Source organism: Hevea brasiliensis, chromosome 17 (assembly GCF_030052815.1).
Source record: "Hevea brasiliensis isolate MT/VB/25A 57/8 chromosome 17, ASM3005281v1, whole genome shotgun sequence".
Classification (NCBI taxonomy): Eukaryota; Viridiplantae; Streptophyta; class Magnoliopsida; order Malpighiales; family Euphorbiaceae; genus Hevea; species Hevea brasiliensis.
The window spans coordinates 7,291,296-7,304,833 of NC_079509.1; the positions used below are offsets into that span (position 1 = coordinate 7,291,296).

Sequence of the window (13,538 nt, forward strand, 5' to 3'; positions counted from 1 at the left end):
CCCAGGTTGGTTGATGGGTTGGCCCTCTTCCAATTCATCATTAAAAGTTGCTGCTTGAGGGGCAGACTGAGGAGGTGGCATTTGGCAAAGCCTACTTTCTTGTTCCAGAGCAATCATCATTTTCCTTAATGTACGCTTAACTTCTGCCACGTTTTGTGTTGATGGATTTTGTAATTTTATCAAACAATCCTCAATTGCGTCCTCCTGTAAAAATAAAAAATATATATATAACGTTACATTTTAGGTTAAAAAATATAAAATTATTATTATAAGTATTTAATAATGAAAAAAATACATGTTGTTAATCATTACCACACAACTAATAGCAGCTCCACTTACTGAGTTCCAACGTCTAGTAGCTCGACGGTACCACTCCATATATTCAGAATGATGGTGGAGTGGTTGTCCCATTTGTTGCCCTTGAACAATATATTGTTCTCGCCTATTCCAACGATGAATATATGTTGCATGGTGGTGTGCCCATTTACTCTCACTGAGTCGGAGAGTAATATCGTGCAACTCATCTGTTTGCATCGGTGGTGCTGGAATAGGCTGGGCCAAACCAAACTGCCTCATCACTCTGTCAGGTTGGTGCCATTCAATAATGTGAAAGCAAATTAATGTCACCACTGTCTTCCAACTGGGACGACCTTGGATACACATGTCTGGCAGCTCATCCAATAATTCCTCACTATATGGTTCCTATGTGATCTGTAAGTGAATATTAGCAAAACATGAAGTGATTATAAATGTACGGAAAAATATAACATATTATTTTTTGGTCAGATTTATGGAATTTTGACTTATGTATGGAATTTTATGTCATATTATTACATCTTCAGGTCGCATTCGGTCAAGGTTGTACCGAATTTGTAGCAGTACATGGGTTGTTACTTCAGTGATTTGTCGAGCTCTGCTCCACCTGTTAGTTGATAAGAAAATTAAAAATATAATACAATAAAAGGCAATTTATTCATTGCTTAATGGATAAAAATATAAATTTAATGACATACCTAGCACCTAGAGGTGCATCATGAGGTGTTGATGGATCCCTTATTGATGGAGAGATTATTTTAAATCTCTCCCAAGCCCAGATCTGCAAAATGAATAGTGGTCTTGAAATCTCCTTTGTTTCAGTAACAGCAACACGGCATAGCTCACGATAAAGGAAGGCTGAGCAAGCTCCACCCCAACTGTATGTCGCAGCTTCCCTCAAGTCTTCTAGAAGGGGTAGAAACATCAAGTTGACATGTGAGTTTTTCTTGTCGAGAAATATCGAACTAATGAGTCGTAATATGAATGCTCTTGCATGCCATAATACGGTTAAATCATCAGCCTGATGTGGAATATCTCCAAACTCATCAGCTAGCCACGATAATTTTAGTGTATGTCCTCGGATCATTTCTGGGGGTGGTCTAGCTCCCAATAATGTCTCACAAACTTCTGGCCAATCGGCCCGTGACATTCCAGTTACAGCAGACCCATGTACTGGCAAACCGGAAATAATGCTGACATCCTCTCACCAATTGGCATCATAAACGTATGGGTTTCCGATCGCCATCGCTCTACAAAGGCACTGATGAGGTGCCAATCAAGAGAAAAAAACCCTAGTCTAGCAATACTAATAAATCCAGAATCGCGAAGATGAGGAACAATTCGGTCATCAATGTCAGTATGTAATATTAGCCCCTGCCTCCTGCATGTAACCACTTCATGCTCAACTGTACCATTCCAAATCCCTTCAGAACGGTGTTGTGGCTGGAGTCGAAGAAGCTCTTTATCAATTGGACCAGGCACAATGTAATCTCTTCTTTCTTGTTGTGTAGTCATACCTATTTATTATTACAAAATATACATTTTCAATGGATCTTTTGATAGGTAAAACAATGAACATATGTTTCTTGTACATTAATTAATACACGAATGGTAACAAAAACATATAATGAAGGAATTAAATTATATAAATAAACATAGTCAATACATTACTTAAAAGTACAATATTGTTGAGTACATCATCAAAACATATAAATATACATGAACAACACATACAAATATACATCAATAAAACATATAAATATTGTTTAGAATATTAGAACTAATTAGGTCACCCTGACTATTTGATTCACAGGACATGATCTAATTAGCTCATCATAAAGGTCTTTGTCCAATGTGTAGTTGATTTTAGGTAACATGGGCTTCAACAGAGTATGTTTGTTACTATCACGAATTTTTATACCAGTTGACCGACACATTGTCCGCGTAGCGACCCAACTAGCATATTCTTTTGCGAATTCCTTAAGTAGCAGTAAATATGATGGGGTACGGTTAGCTTCTAATTTTTGCCATATGCGGTCAAGTATACCCTTGTCGTGGATACAGCTAAAAGCTGACCTTAAAGCCAAATATCTAGGTTTATCTGTTAATAGCTCTCCTTCCCATATGATTTGTTGAATGAGCTCGTTGACACTTAATTAGACCATGTACCCTTGCTCTTTGTTGTTGATTGACAATCCTTTTTTGAGTGCGCATTATACGAGCCATTATATTATCTACGACATAAACAAAATGGAGCACAAATAAATAATAAATGAGAATCACATGATAATGCAAACATTATGGGAGATAATGTACTTGATAATAATACATGTTACATTTACACACATAAAAATTAAAATATAAAAATAAATACAGTCCGCAACAATTTATAATAATGATACATATTAACATAATTAAGTTATGTTGTTTCTTCGCATGTGACAACTTTTTTTTGTGTGTCCTTGTCCATGACATAGCAAACAATGATTTACACTCCAATCCATTTCATTCTTCTTCCTTGACGAATTTGGTCGTCCTTTAGACCTTTTCTGGGTTGGGTCAGGTAGAAGAACTGGATAATTATCTGTTGGCCAATCATCAGGATGTCCAAGAGCATAAAACTGGCACTCATAGCACTTAAGCGTTCGCTCCAACGTGTAATAATTTGAAATGTATTGCTCATAATTAATTGACATTGCTTGGCATGCGGCAATCACATGAGAACATGGAATGCGTATTTCTTCAAACTTCTTGCATGTGCATATCCTTTCATCAAGTTTGACCACATGATTCGTTTCAGATCTTCCCTTCCAAACTTCAAATTCACCACAATCGCGGTTAAAGATTCGGACATTATATGAGTTTGCTTCATTTAAATTGTCAAGTAATATTTGACGACATGCTGGTGTAAATTTGAAGCCCATTTGCAGTTGCTCACGGAGGTTGCTGCGGCGTGTGTCAAAATAATCAACACACTGGAAAAATATTTTTTCTACCATTGCAGTTATGGGTAAAGCACAGATCCCTTTGAGTATTCCATTAACAGACTCAACAGTATTAGTTGTCATGGAGCCATAACGTTTCCCTCCATCATGAGAACGTGTCCATTTTTCCAAAGGTATCTTTGTAGCCCATTCAAATGTATCAGGATGCTCATTCTTGATTGTGTTCATGGCCTCATAAATTTTTTTTTTTTCCAATTGTTGTGCTGTAAAAATAAAAAAGCCATGTTATTTGTTGGATACACATGTCAAATTTATATTTAGATTATAGTAACAATAACTAGTCAACTTAGAAAACTAACCTGCCTTTCAGAGAGCTTCTTTCATATTAGTATTCTTAAACTTTGTGTTGTAATTGCTGAGGATATGTCTTAAGCAGTATCGATGATGCCCATCAGGGGGCTGCCACCAATCTTGATTCATTGCCTTTTTTATGGCAATATGTCTATCTGATATAACACATATTCCTTTACGATCTGTCACAAACACCCTCAAACAAGACATAAACCAATCCCAGTTCCTTGTGTTTTCACTGTCGACTATTGCCCACGCAATTGGGAAAATATGGTTATTACCATCAAGTGTTGTTGCACAAAATAAACATCCTTTGTACTTCCCATATAAAAAAGTTGAGTCTATGAATATAACCGGTCGACAGTTCTTAAATCCTTCTATTGTTTGTTTATATGCCCAAAACATTCTATCGAAAACCCGATAAGCAGGATCTAATCTATTATTAACAAAAAAAGGATCATCTTCAATGAAGAACATACTTTCAGGGTTCTGTTTGCACAAAGCAAGCATAAATTGTCACAACCTTCCGTAAGATTCCTCCCAATCACCAAAGATCTTAATAATTGCATCGTGCCTAGCCTTCCGGGTCTTTCAATAACTTGGCATATATCCAATCTTATCTTTCATTTCAGACTGTAACGCTCCTATCTTCACATTGGGTTGTTCACATACAATGGCGAGAATGAAATCAGATATAAATTTGCTATCCAATTGCTTATGATCTTGTGATAGTGATGGATTAACACATGTATGTGGTCCATTATATCGCGTAATTTTCCATATATCACTTCCTTTCCCTCATGAGGCACGCAATCTCCACTTACAATTACTCTTTATGTCTTTGCACCTGATGGCATATGTTCTACTCTTTGTCTCCTCATTACAAAACTCATGGTGCTTATGTAAATGATATTCTTTGGCAGCTTTTTGTACATCCTCCCTAGATGAGAATATCAGTCCTAATTCAAACTCTTTTAATGGATCCCACATTGAACTACACTGTGGTGTTGACCATGGATAAACTGATAGCAATGAAAAATCTATTTCACGATAAGGCGAAGGAGGGACAAGCGGCATTATTGGGTTTGCAACATGAGTATTATAGTAAAAAGGCAAATCTACTACTAACTTATTATGATGACCACCATCCTCATTCATGTCCCAGTCATCACTATCAATCCATTCTTCATCAGACTCTGCATCATCCTCATCATCATCAGGACAATAATCATTGCTAGCGGATTCAAAATCATCCGTACACTTAAGTGTTTCAGTGTAACAACTAATTGATGGGCCCGCTTCATCAACAACATTTGCAGATGGTCGAAAAATGTCAATATATAATTCAATCGATGACATACCTCCAATTTCATCAATGAAATTAAACATAATATTCACATCGTTATCGTTTGCCAAACCCATGCAATCCCATTTAAATGAGCCATTTTTTTCAATGGGTTGTCTAAATAAGATTTTCGATATAAATTCATGTCCATCTTTAAGATTAATTCCACAGACAACATTCCTAAAGTACCAAAATCCATACGTTTACCAATAGTAATGACGGTTGATGAACCCCCATAATATTCATAGCCTTCATCATCCATAATGATTTCTCCATCCCAATATAAAGTAGCAAAACTTGGAATTGACATTTCTGATAAAATAAAAATCGCAACAACTATCAGCATAAACGGTCTGGTTGACAATATGTTTTACATTGTACATTACTAATTTTTCTATTTTTTTAATTTTAATTAATAAAATAAATTAATATTTTATTTCTAATAATTACATTTTAATTAAATATGCAATGATTTCTACAAATTTTTATGTTACTATTGTTTTCATTTTTTAATTATATTTTAATAATATTAATTTTTTTAATAATTACATATTAATTGTTATATTGAGTTTTGTCAACTTTTTTTATTTTACTATTTTTTATTTCTTTAATATTATCTAAATCATATAATTTTATAATTTATTTTCATTAATTACATTTTAATTAAAATGCTACTTATTTTTTTGGCAATTTTTTATATTACTAATTTTTCATTTTTTAATAATATTTTATATAAATTTATATTTTATTTTTATTACATCATTTTCTATAATATATTATGAACTCAATTTTCTATTAATAAAGAAATTTTTTTCAACAACATTTTACATTACTAATTTTTCTATTCTTTTAATTTTAATTAATAAAATAAATTAATATTTTATTTCTAATAATTAAATTTTAATTAAATATGCAATGATTTCGACAAATTTTTATGTTACTATTGTTTTCACTTTTTAATCATGTTTTAATAATATTAATTTTTTTTAATAATTCCATTTTAATTGTTATATTGAGTTTCGCCAATTTTTTTTATTTTATTATTTTTTATTTCTTTAATATTATCTAAATAATATAATTTTATAATTTATTTTTATTAATTACATTTTAATTAAAATGCTACTTATTTTTTTTGGCAATTTTTTATATTACTAATTTTTCATTTTTTAATACTATTTTATATAAATTTATATTTTATTTTTATTACATCCTTTTCTATAATATATTATGAACTCAATTTTCTATTAATATTTCCCTTTCTTCCATAGCTTTTACTAATTTTTAAAAACTTAAACTATTATTTTACTTTATACTAATATTCTCTGTTCAACTTATTAAACTATTATATTTTATGATACAAAAATTATATGACTTAATATAAAATTTATTTTGTAACATAATTTACATTTATAATTTTTATTTTCTCTTTCCTAACATTTTCTTAATACTATAAATTTATATTATTTTTTCTTTACCTTCTTTACTATTATACACTAAAAATATAATTTCTTGTATTATTTTTGCCAATAATTTTTACTCATTTTATCAGTATTATGCTATTACTATATATATATATATATTATTTTCAGAATAATAATTACATTAATACTCAAACATTTTATATATTGCATGTTAAAAATTGTAACGAAAATTTATTTCTTAAGTGATGCTTACAAAAATATCAACTTGTTCACCAAAAATTTCTCACAAACATGCACAAAAAAAATAATACATTATTTTCACAATAATAAACATTATTATCACCTAAGCATTTCATATATTACATGTTAAAAATTATTAAACAGTCAAAATACATACCTGAATATAATTTTTTTTCAAATTTCTTCTTTCTTTCTTTGTGATCTACCACTGCAACTGCACTTGTCTCCTCTCCTTCTTGCTCCACCCGACTGCATACTGCTCCGCCAAAATGAGACAATGGATGAGGAATGAACGAGCGAGGGAGACAATGGATGAGGAATGAACGAGCGAGGGAGACAATGGATGAGGAATGAACGAGCGAGGGCTTGAGAGCGAAATGGAAGCCGTAAATGAGAGCGCAGGGAGAGAGAGCAGCGGTACATATGGGGAGTGGATGAACACAGGACGCTAATAAAAATAGCGTCCCGCTTCATTGGAGATTCGCTGCCTGCAGATTGGACTTGGGACGAGAGCGGACATGCTTCACTCCACGAATAAAGATGCTAATTATATTAGCGTCCGGAGCCACAAGATGCTAATATAATTAGCATCCGGAGCTACCCTGTTGCAGATGGGACGTAATATTCCATCTGCAGGAGTGCGTGCAGGGGTGCGTGCAGGTTGTTACAGGTGGTTGCAGGTGGCGTGCATCAGGACGCTATTCAAAATAGCGTCCGAACTTCGGATGCTATTATGAATAGCGTCCCTTGTTCAGACGCTATTTTGAACAGCGTCCGGAGTTCGGGCGCTATTTTGAATAGCGTCCTAGGTGTTGACCACTGACACCCGCCCCCTCTTCGTAATTTTTGGAGTTGTTAGCCCATTCTGATATTTTTTGTTTCCAAGTTACCCTAGTACGGTCATTCGCCCCAAGCCCATGCTGGTATAGTCGCTCATGGTTTTGGGTTGGATACTGTAGCAAACACAACACTAGTTGACTTTTATAGCAAATGGGAAAGAGTAGCAGATTCTCGGTACGTTTTTGAAAAGTGGCGTTGCAAGAATGTCAGTGTTATCCGGAGAAAAGGTGACACTAAAGTGTGTGACGGAGTATTCTTTGACTTTCTATGAAAGACACGACGGGGGCCTTTTTAAAATAAGGCATTATAATTTTAATTGTCTAAATTATATATATATATATAATGTTAAATTTTTTATTTTTAAATAGTTAATATTTAAAATAAATATTATTAATAAGATAAAAAATAAAATTAATTAAATTAATAAGAATAATAATTAAAAAGTAAATTAATTATAAATAAATTAATATTAATTAAATAATTAATTAATAAGAATAAAAAATAAAATAATTAAATTAACAATAAAATAATTAAATTAACAATAAAATAATAATTATCATATAAAATAAACAATTAATAAAAACTAATGTCTAATTAACAAGATAAAAAGTAAAACTAATCAAATTAACAAGAATAATATGTAAAAAGTAAACAAATTATCATTAAATTAACAATATTCATATTAAATGATCAATTAATTAATAAATAAAATAATTAATTTAACAATTTCTATATTAAATAATCAACTAATTAACAAGTAAAATAATTAATTTAACAATACTCATAAAATTTAAACAATTAATTAATAAAAATTAAAAATAAAATAATTAAATTAATAACAAATAAATAACTAATTAATAAAACCCAAAAAAAAAAAAAAAAAAAAGGAGATGAGGCAACGAAGAATGTCATCTCCTGGAATGCATTGATTGCTGGATATGGGAATCATGGTCGGAGATGAGGCAATTGGGTTGTTTGAGCAGATGCTTCAAGACAGGATGAGAACCAACCATGTTACTTTTCTTGCTGTTTTGTGTGCTTGTAGCTATTCTGGTTTATCAGAGCATGGGTGGGAAATTTTTCAAGCCATGGATAGAGATTGCAAGGCAAAGACCCAGGCAATACACTATGGATGCGTGATTGAGTTATTAGGTAGAGAGGGGCTCTTAGATGAAGGTTTTGCATTGATAAGAGGTGCTCCTTTGAGGAGTGCAGCAAATATGTGGGATGCACTATTGACAGCTTGTTGGGTCCATTAGAACTTAGAGCATGGAAAATTTGCAGCTGAGAAACTTCATAGAATGGAACCAGAGAAGCTTAATAACTACGTTTGTGCTTTTGAATATATACAATAGTTCCGGTAAGTTAAAGCAAGCTGTTGCTGTCGTCTAGAACTTAAGAAGAAAGGTTTTGGGAATGCTTCTGGCATGCAGTTGGATTGAAGTTAAGAAAGAGGCATGTGTTTTACATTCCGGAGATAAAAGCTACGCCCAGAGAAAGGAGATCTATCAAAAAGTGGATTACTTGATGAAAGAAATTTCTAAGCATGGTTATGTTCCTGAGAAGAAAACTTTGCTTCTCGATGTGATGGACAGCATGTATTGTCGTACCATAGTGAGAAATTGGCAATTGCTTTTGGACTGATCAATGCCCCATTTCGGGTGCCTTTGCAAATTGTTCAGGGCCACCGGCTACGTAGTGACTGTCACAAAGCGATTAAGTTGATAGCTGTGATTGCCAAGAGGGAAATTTTAGTGAAGGATGCCAGCAGATTCCACCATTCTAATGATGGGAATTATTTTTGTGTGGACTATTGGTGATGGTAAAATAAGTTGTGGCTGAATCTCCTTTGGAAATAGTATAAGCACAAGTTGAAACTGTGTTTTTTTTTTCCCGATTAATAAATAGAACCTAGAGTTCTTTGGCCACAAACTTAAGAGAAGAAATAGCAACTTCTTTAAAGAAATGAATTAAATTTTCATATAATTACATAATTATTGACTTATTTTTATTTTTATAAAATATTTTTTTTCAGTTAAAAGAATTAAACTTTTCATTTATTAAGGTAAAATATAAGAAATTAGCACTTGAAATTTTGAACCTTTTTTAAAAGAATTTTTAAATCTCTATTCCCGGTTTGCAAATCAATGGACATATATATAAAACATCTTTCAACTCACAATACATTTGGGTTACATTTTTCTTGTAATTGAAAGATTTGAGAAAAATCCCAGAGAGAAGCATATAAACGACAGCGTATCCCTTCACGCTGTGCAGAAGAGTTCAAGAGTGAATGATACAAAGAACATAGGCGGGGGAAGCCTCACACTAGAACGACGTTTTCCCGGGGGAACCCTCCAGGCTGGAACGACGTTATCCTTCCCCTCCACCATCAAGAGGGAGTGAGTGAAGATTGAAACAGAGAAAGGGAGCATTAGTTCCCAGAGTTGAGGCAAAATTAGGGCTTCAGTTAGCAGATAATGTATTCGAATTGATGAAAGAGCCTATTAGGAGTGTAGATGGAGCATACATTTTGGGATCATTTGCCTCTATTGGTGAGAGCAAACTCCAAGGAATCGGTGGAGTACGTACTTCAAGCTCTCTGGAGAACTCGAAAGGCTGGTCTCGATGCTGCCGACCGTCAAGTCATCTGCGAGATGCTTCACCTCCAAAACGACTCCGACCTCGATCCTGTATCTATTTACTTCCCATCTAATAAATTATAATTTTTCTTGTTGATTATATTACAATTTTTTGTTGCGATTAAGTACCCCTCTAATAAATTATTAATTTTTTGTTCATTATGTTGCAATTTTTGAATGCGATTAGGTACCGAGGCAAGTTCATCGGCCTTGATCCCTTGCTTGCTCGAAAAGAGTTAAATTTCTTAGCGTATTTATAGGGCTGATATGCGTTGTTGTTGGAAATGAGGAACTGTCTTTTTGGGATCAATCTGTTACATTTTTGTTGGCATAATTTGGGTTTTCACTGGTATCTCATGCTCTTTCCTTCTTGTGCTTTAAAGATTAAACTTTCTACTAAAATAGTTTTTCCTTTCTTCGTAAATGCTTTGTATATCTTTGTAAGTTCCTCGTCTGGTCATTAATGTTCTTATTTTAGTATATGTATCACCTATATAGTCTTTAAACAGCTCATAATGGTTTCTTCTCCTATCGTTCAATCAACTGTTAAACTTATTTTTTTACCTTTATGTGCTGTGTAGCTATTGGTGTGTCTTCGCATGTTGATCCGAAGGTGTGTTTATGAGAATATAAACAAGGATGAGATTCAAAAGCTATTTCCTAACGAGGTCCTTCCTGAATTACAAAGGCTATTAACAATTTTGTTGCAAAAGTTTCAGAGAGAATGGCAAGAAGATGTATTCAAAGATCAGGTCTAACATTCTGTTATTTAATATAGAACCTCATTTATCTTGATTAAGAATCTGGCATTCTTATCTCAAATAATTATTGTTCAGGTTATTTTGCCCCGTTTGAAGGCAATGACATGGAATATGGCAAATCAGGACACAGCAGAAGTGACAGAACCCATGGCTGTTATAAACCTGAAGGTATCTGAACAATTGTTTGAATTTTTAATATGTATATGAGGAATCCTTGAATTTGCTTCTGTTTTGGGCCAAATTTTTAGCTAAGTTTGATGGGCATTGTGGATTCTTAAGTCAAAAGTGGCATACAAAATGATAGCAATGTGATTTGCATGCATGAATTTATTTAAGTGCACTGTTTGCAGCTTCAAAATGATGCTCCATCTCACTCAGGAGAATTGGATGTAAAGTTTCAATTAAGTAAAGATACTCTAGAAACAATGGTAAAGTCCATGTACTGCATAAGAGACCAGCTGTCTGACACTGTAAGTACTATGCATGAAATTTGCCAGTTTTTTCCTTCTATATTCAACTAGGTACAAATTGGTTTAGCTTAGTTGTTTTTCTTTGTTAACTTGTCCGTTTGGCAGGATGTTGCATCAAACAGGAGACATTTGTCCCAGGAAACCAACATAGTCTAGTTTTTCATATGCCTATATGTAATGGGATAGCTTGGACTTGGATCCTATTTTGCTTCAGGAAATCACTTGGCCTGCTGTTCTAGTGATTAAAATTAGGTGGGTTATGGAAAAGTGTAAAAGGTTTGTTTTCCATTTGTTTGGCTGTTGGGGGCACAACATCCTGACTGTGACTCAAGGTTTTATTCGTAATATGAAGGTACATTTTGATTGGTAAAATTTTGCACATTCTTTTCTCATATGTGGTTTTCCTGCACTAATCATGAACATGAGTTATGTGAATCTGGTATTCATTCTATTATGGGATGCTATAAAACCAATATGGAAGCATATATTTGAATTGCATTGCCAATGCACAGGAAATGTGGTATACCACAATCAGCATTGAGGAAGAGGGGAAGAGAGGATTGATGTGAGAAAATATAGGCACCATTTGGCAATGCTTTCTATTAACATCTCAAGTCCTTTTATTTTCATGTGACGCTCAAATAAACAGAGCCTCTGTGGTGCTGATGCAATGATTATTGGTGGTATGTGGTCATGTGAGGTAAGGAAAAAGATCATTGGAAGAAATAATTGAATGCTTTAACTAATATGCAATTTCCTCTTATGGGAGTTACTACCGATGTCCCAAGAGTACAAAACCATTTTGTATCTGAAAGCATACCCTGTATGCATACCATATGAGATAAATTAGAATCTCTATAAGAAAATTAATGCAGTCTTTAATAGATTTAGTAGGTTTGTCTTGGAAAATTATGCATGTTATGTGCCAGGGATTTCAATGCTTTCATGTGTTCTGAGCATAAGTGAGATCAGGGTTGCCTTATGGAGGCTTTGGGCTATCCAGGAGAGCTTAGACTGTCTAATCTGAATACACCAATAGCCATTGACCAGTGGGTGTTATTACTTCATTTCTCTTGGTGGTATGCTGAAGAATTAAGGAATTTCACTCAAGAATTCCATGAGATGAAGGGTTCATTTTGCTTTAAACTTTTGTGTTTCTGTTGTAGTCTCAAGCCATCTTATGTTAATGAAGGGTTTGATAACGCTGGATCTTCCATCATCGGTGTAATAGTTGCTATTTGATGAGCAAAATCGATACCTTTCCTCCACTAGCCGACTCCTTGCAGTCTTCGTCATATTTGCAGGACCAGTAATAGAGTTGCCCATCTTTTAGCAGCTCATGTTTGTAGTGTTTTAGATGTTTGTTCCTTTGGATCTGATGTACGTCTGAACGTTGCTGAAGCTGTGTTGGCTGATGCTGGTGCTTAATTTGCTTTTTTTAAAAAAAAGGGAAGAGAAGGGTGTAGATATGATAAATATTTATCACAATTATGAGAAACATTCGACTGGTAATTATTGATGATTTTTAGGAAAATTTTATTATTCTTGCTATTTGAAATTTTAAAATACGCGTGCTCTGCTTTTTTCTTATACAAATAGAAGAGTTGGCTGTTTATTTGGAGTAAGATGGATTCGCCAACTATGTTCATAGTATTCAAACTTTCAAAGACGTCAACCTTCACAAATTTCTTGATTTCTCTAACCAACCTGTGTCACAATCTTTCACAAAAAATTTCTTGATTTCTTGAACGAACTCCACTTACTCTGAAGTCATAAAGGGTAAATCAAGTGTGAACCCAATTTGTATCCAGCATGTTAGGTGAGGAAAATGATTCGAGAAATGAAGCACACTTCCAATCTTCCTCTTCCATGTTAGTTTCAAAGTACCAACAGCCATGTTTTTCAAATGCTATTTCGTTTTAGTCCTTCTTTTTTGGAAAATGGTCAGTTTTTGTGGGAGGCTGAGTTGACAATAGCTCATCTCGCACGCATGAATTATTAATTCTTGCAACTTATTAAGCAACTACTTGATACTTACGTTCATTCATTAAAAAAAAATTCAATTTATACATGCACGTTTGTGAACTTGATTATTTTTCTTGAAGAGTGAATGAACACGATTCATTGAATAGAACTTGCCATCATCAATGTATTCAAGAATATAATTTTTTTTGGGAATAATGAAAGAGAGAGAGTAATGTAGTATGA

The 13,538-nt window shown here is 33.5% G+C and overlaps 1 protein-coding gene across 1 annotated transcript; it reads left to right on the forward strand.

Annotated features, from left to right (window-relative positions):
* The first annotated feature begins 9,554 nt into the window (after positions 1–9,554).
* Positions 9,555–11,702, forward strand: LOC110656362 (uncharacterized). The gene is made up of 5 exons (XM_021813086.2): positions 9,555–10,150; positions 10,681–10,851; positions 10,936–11,028; positions 11,211–11,330; positions 11,436–11,702. The coding sequence occupies exons 1-5, from the start codon at positions 9,977–9,979 to the stop codon at positions 11,484–11,486; spliced, it is 609 nt and encodes a 202-aa protein (XP_021668778.2). The 5' UTR covers positions 9,555–9,976; the 3' UTR covers positions 11,487–11,702.
* Positions 11,703–13,538: the final 1,836 nt, after the last annotated feature.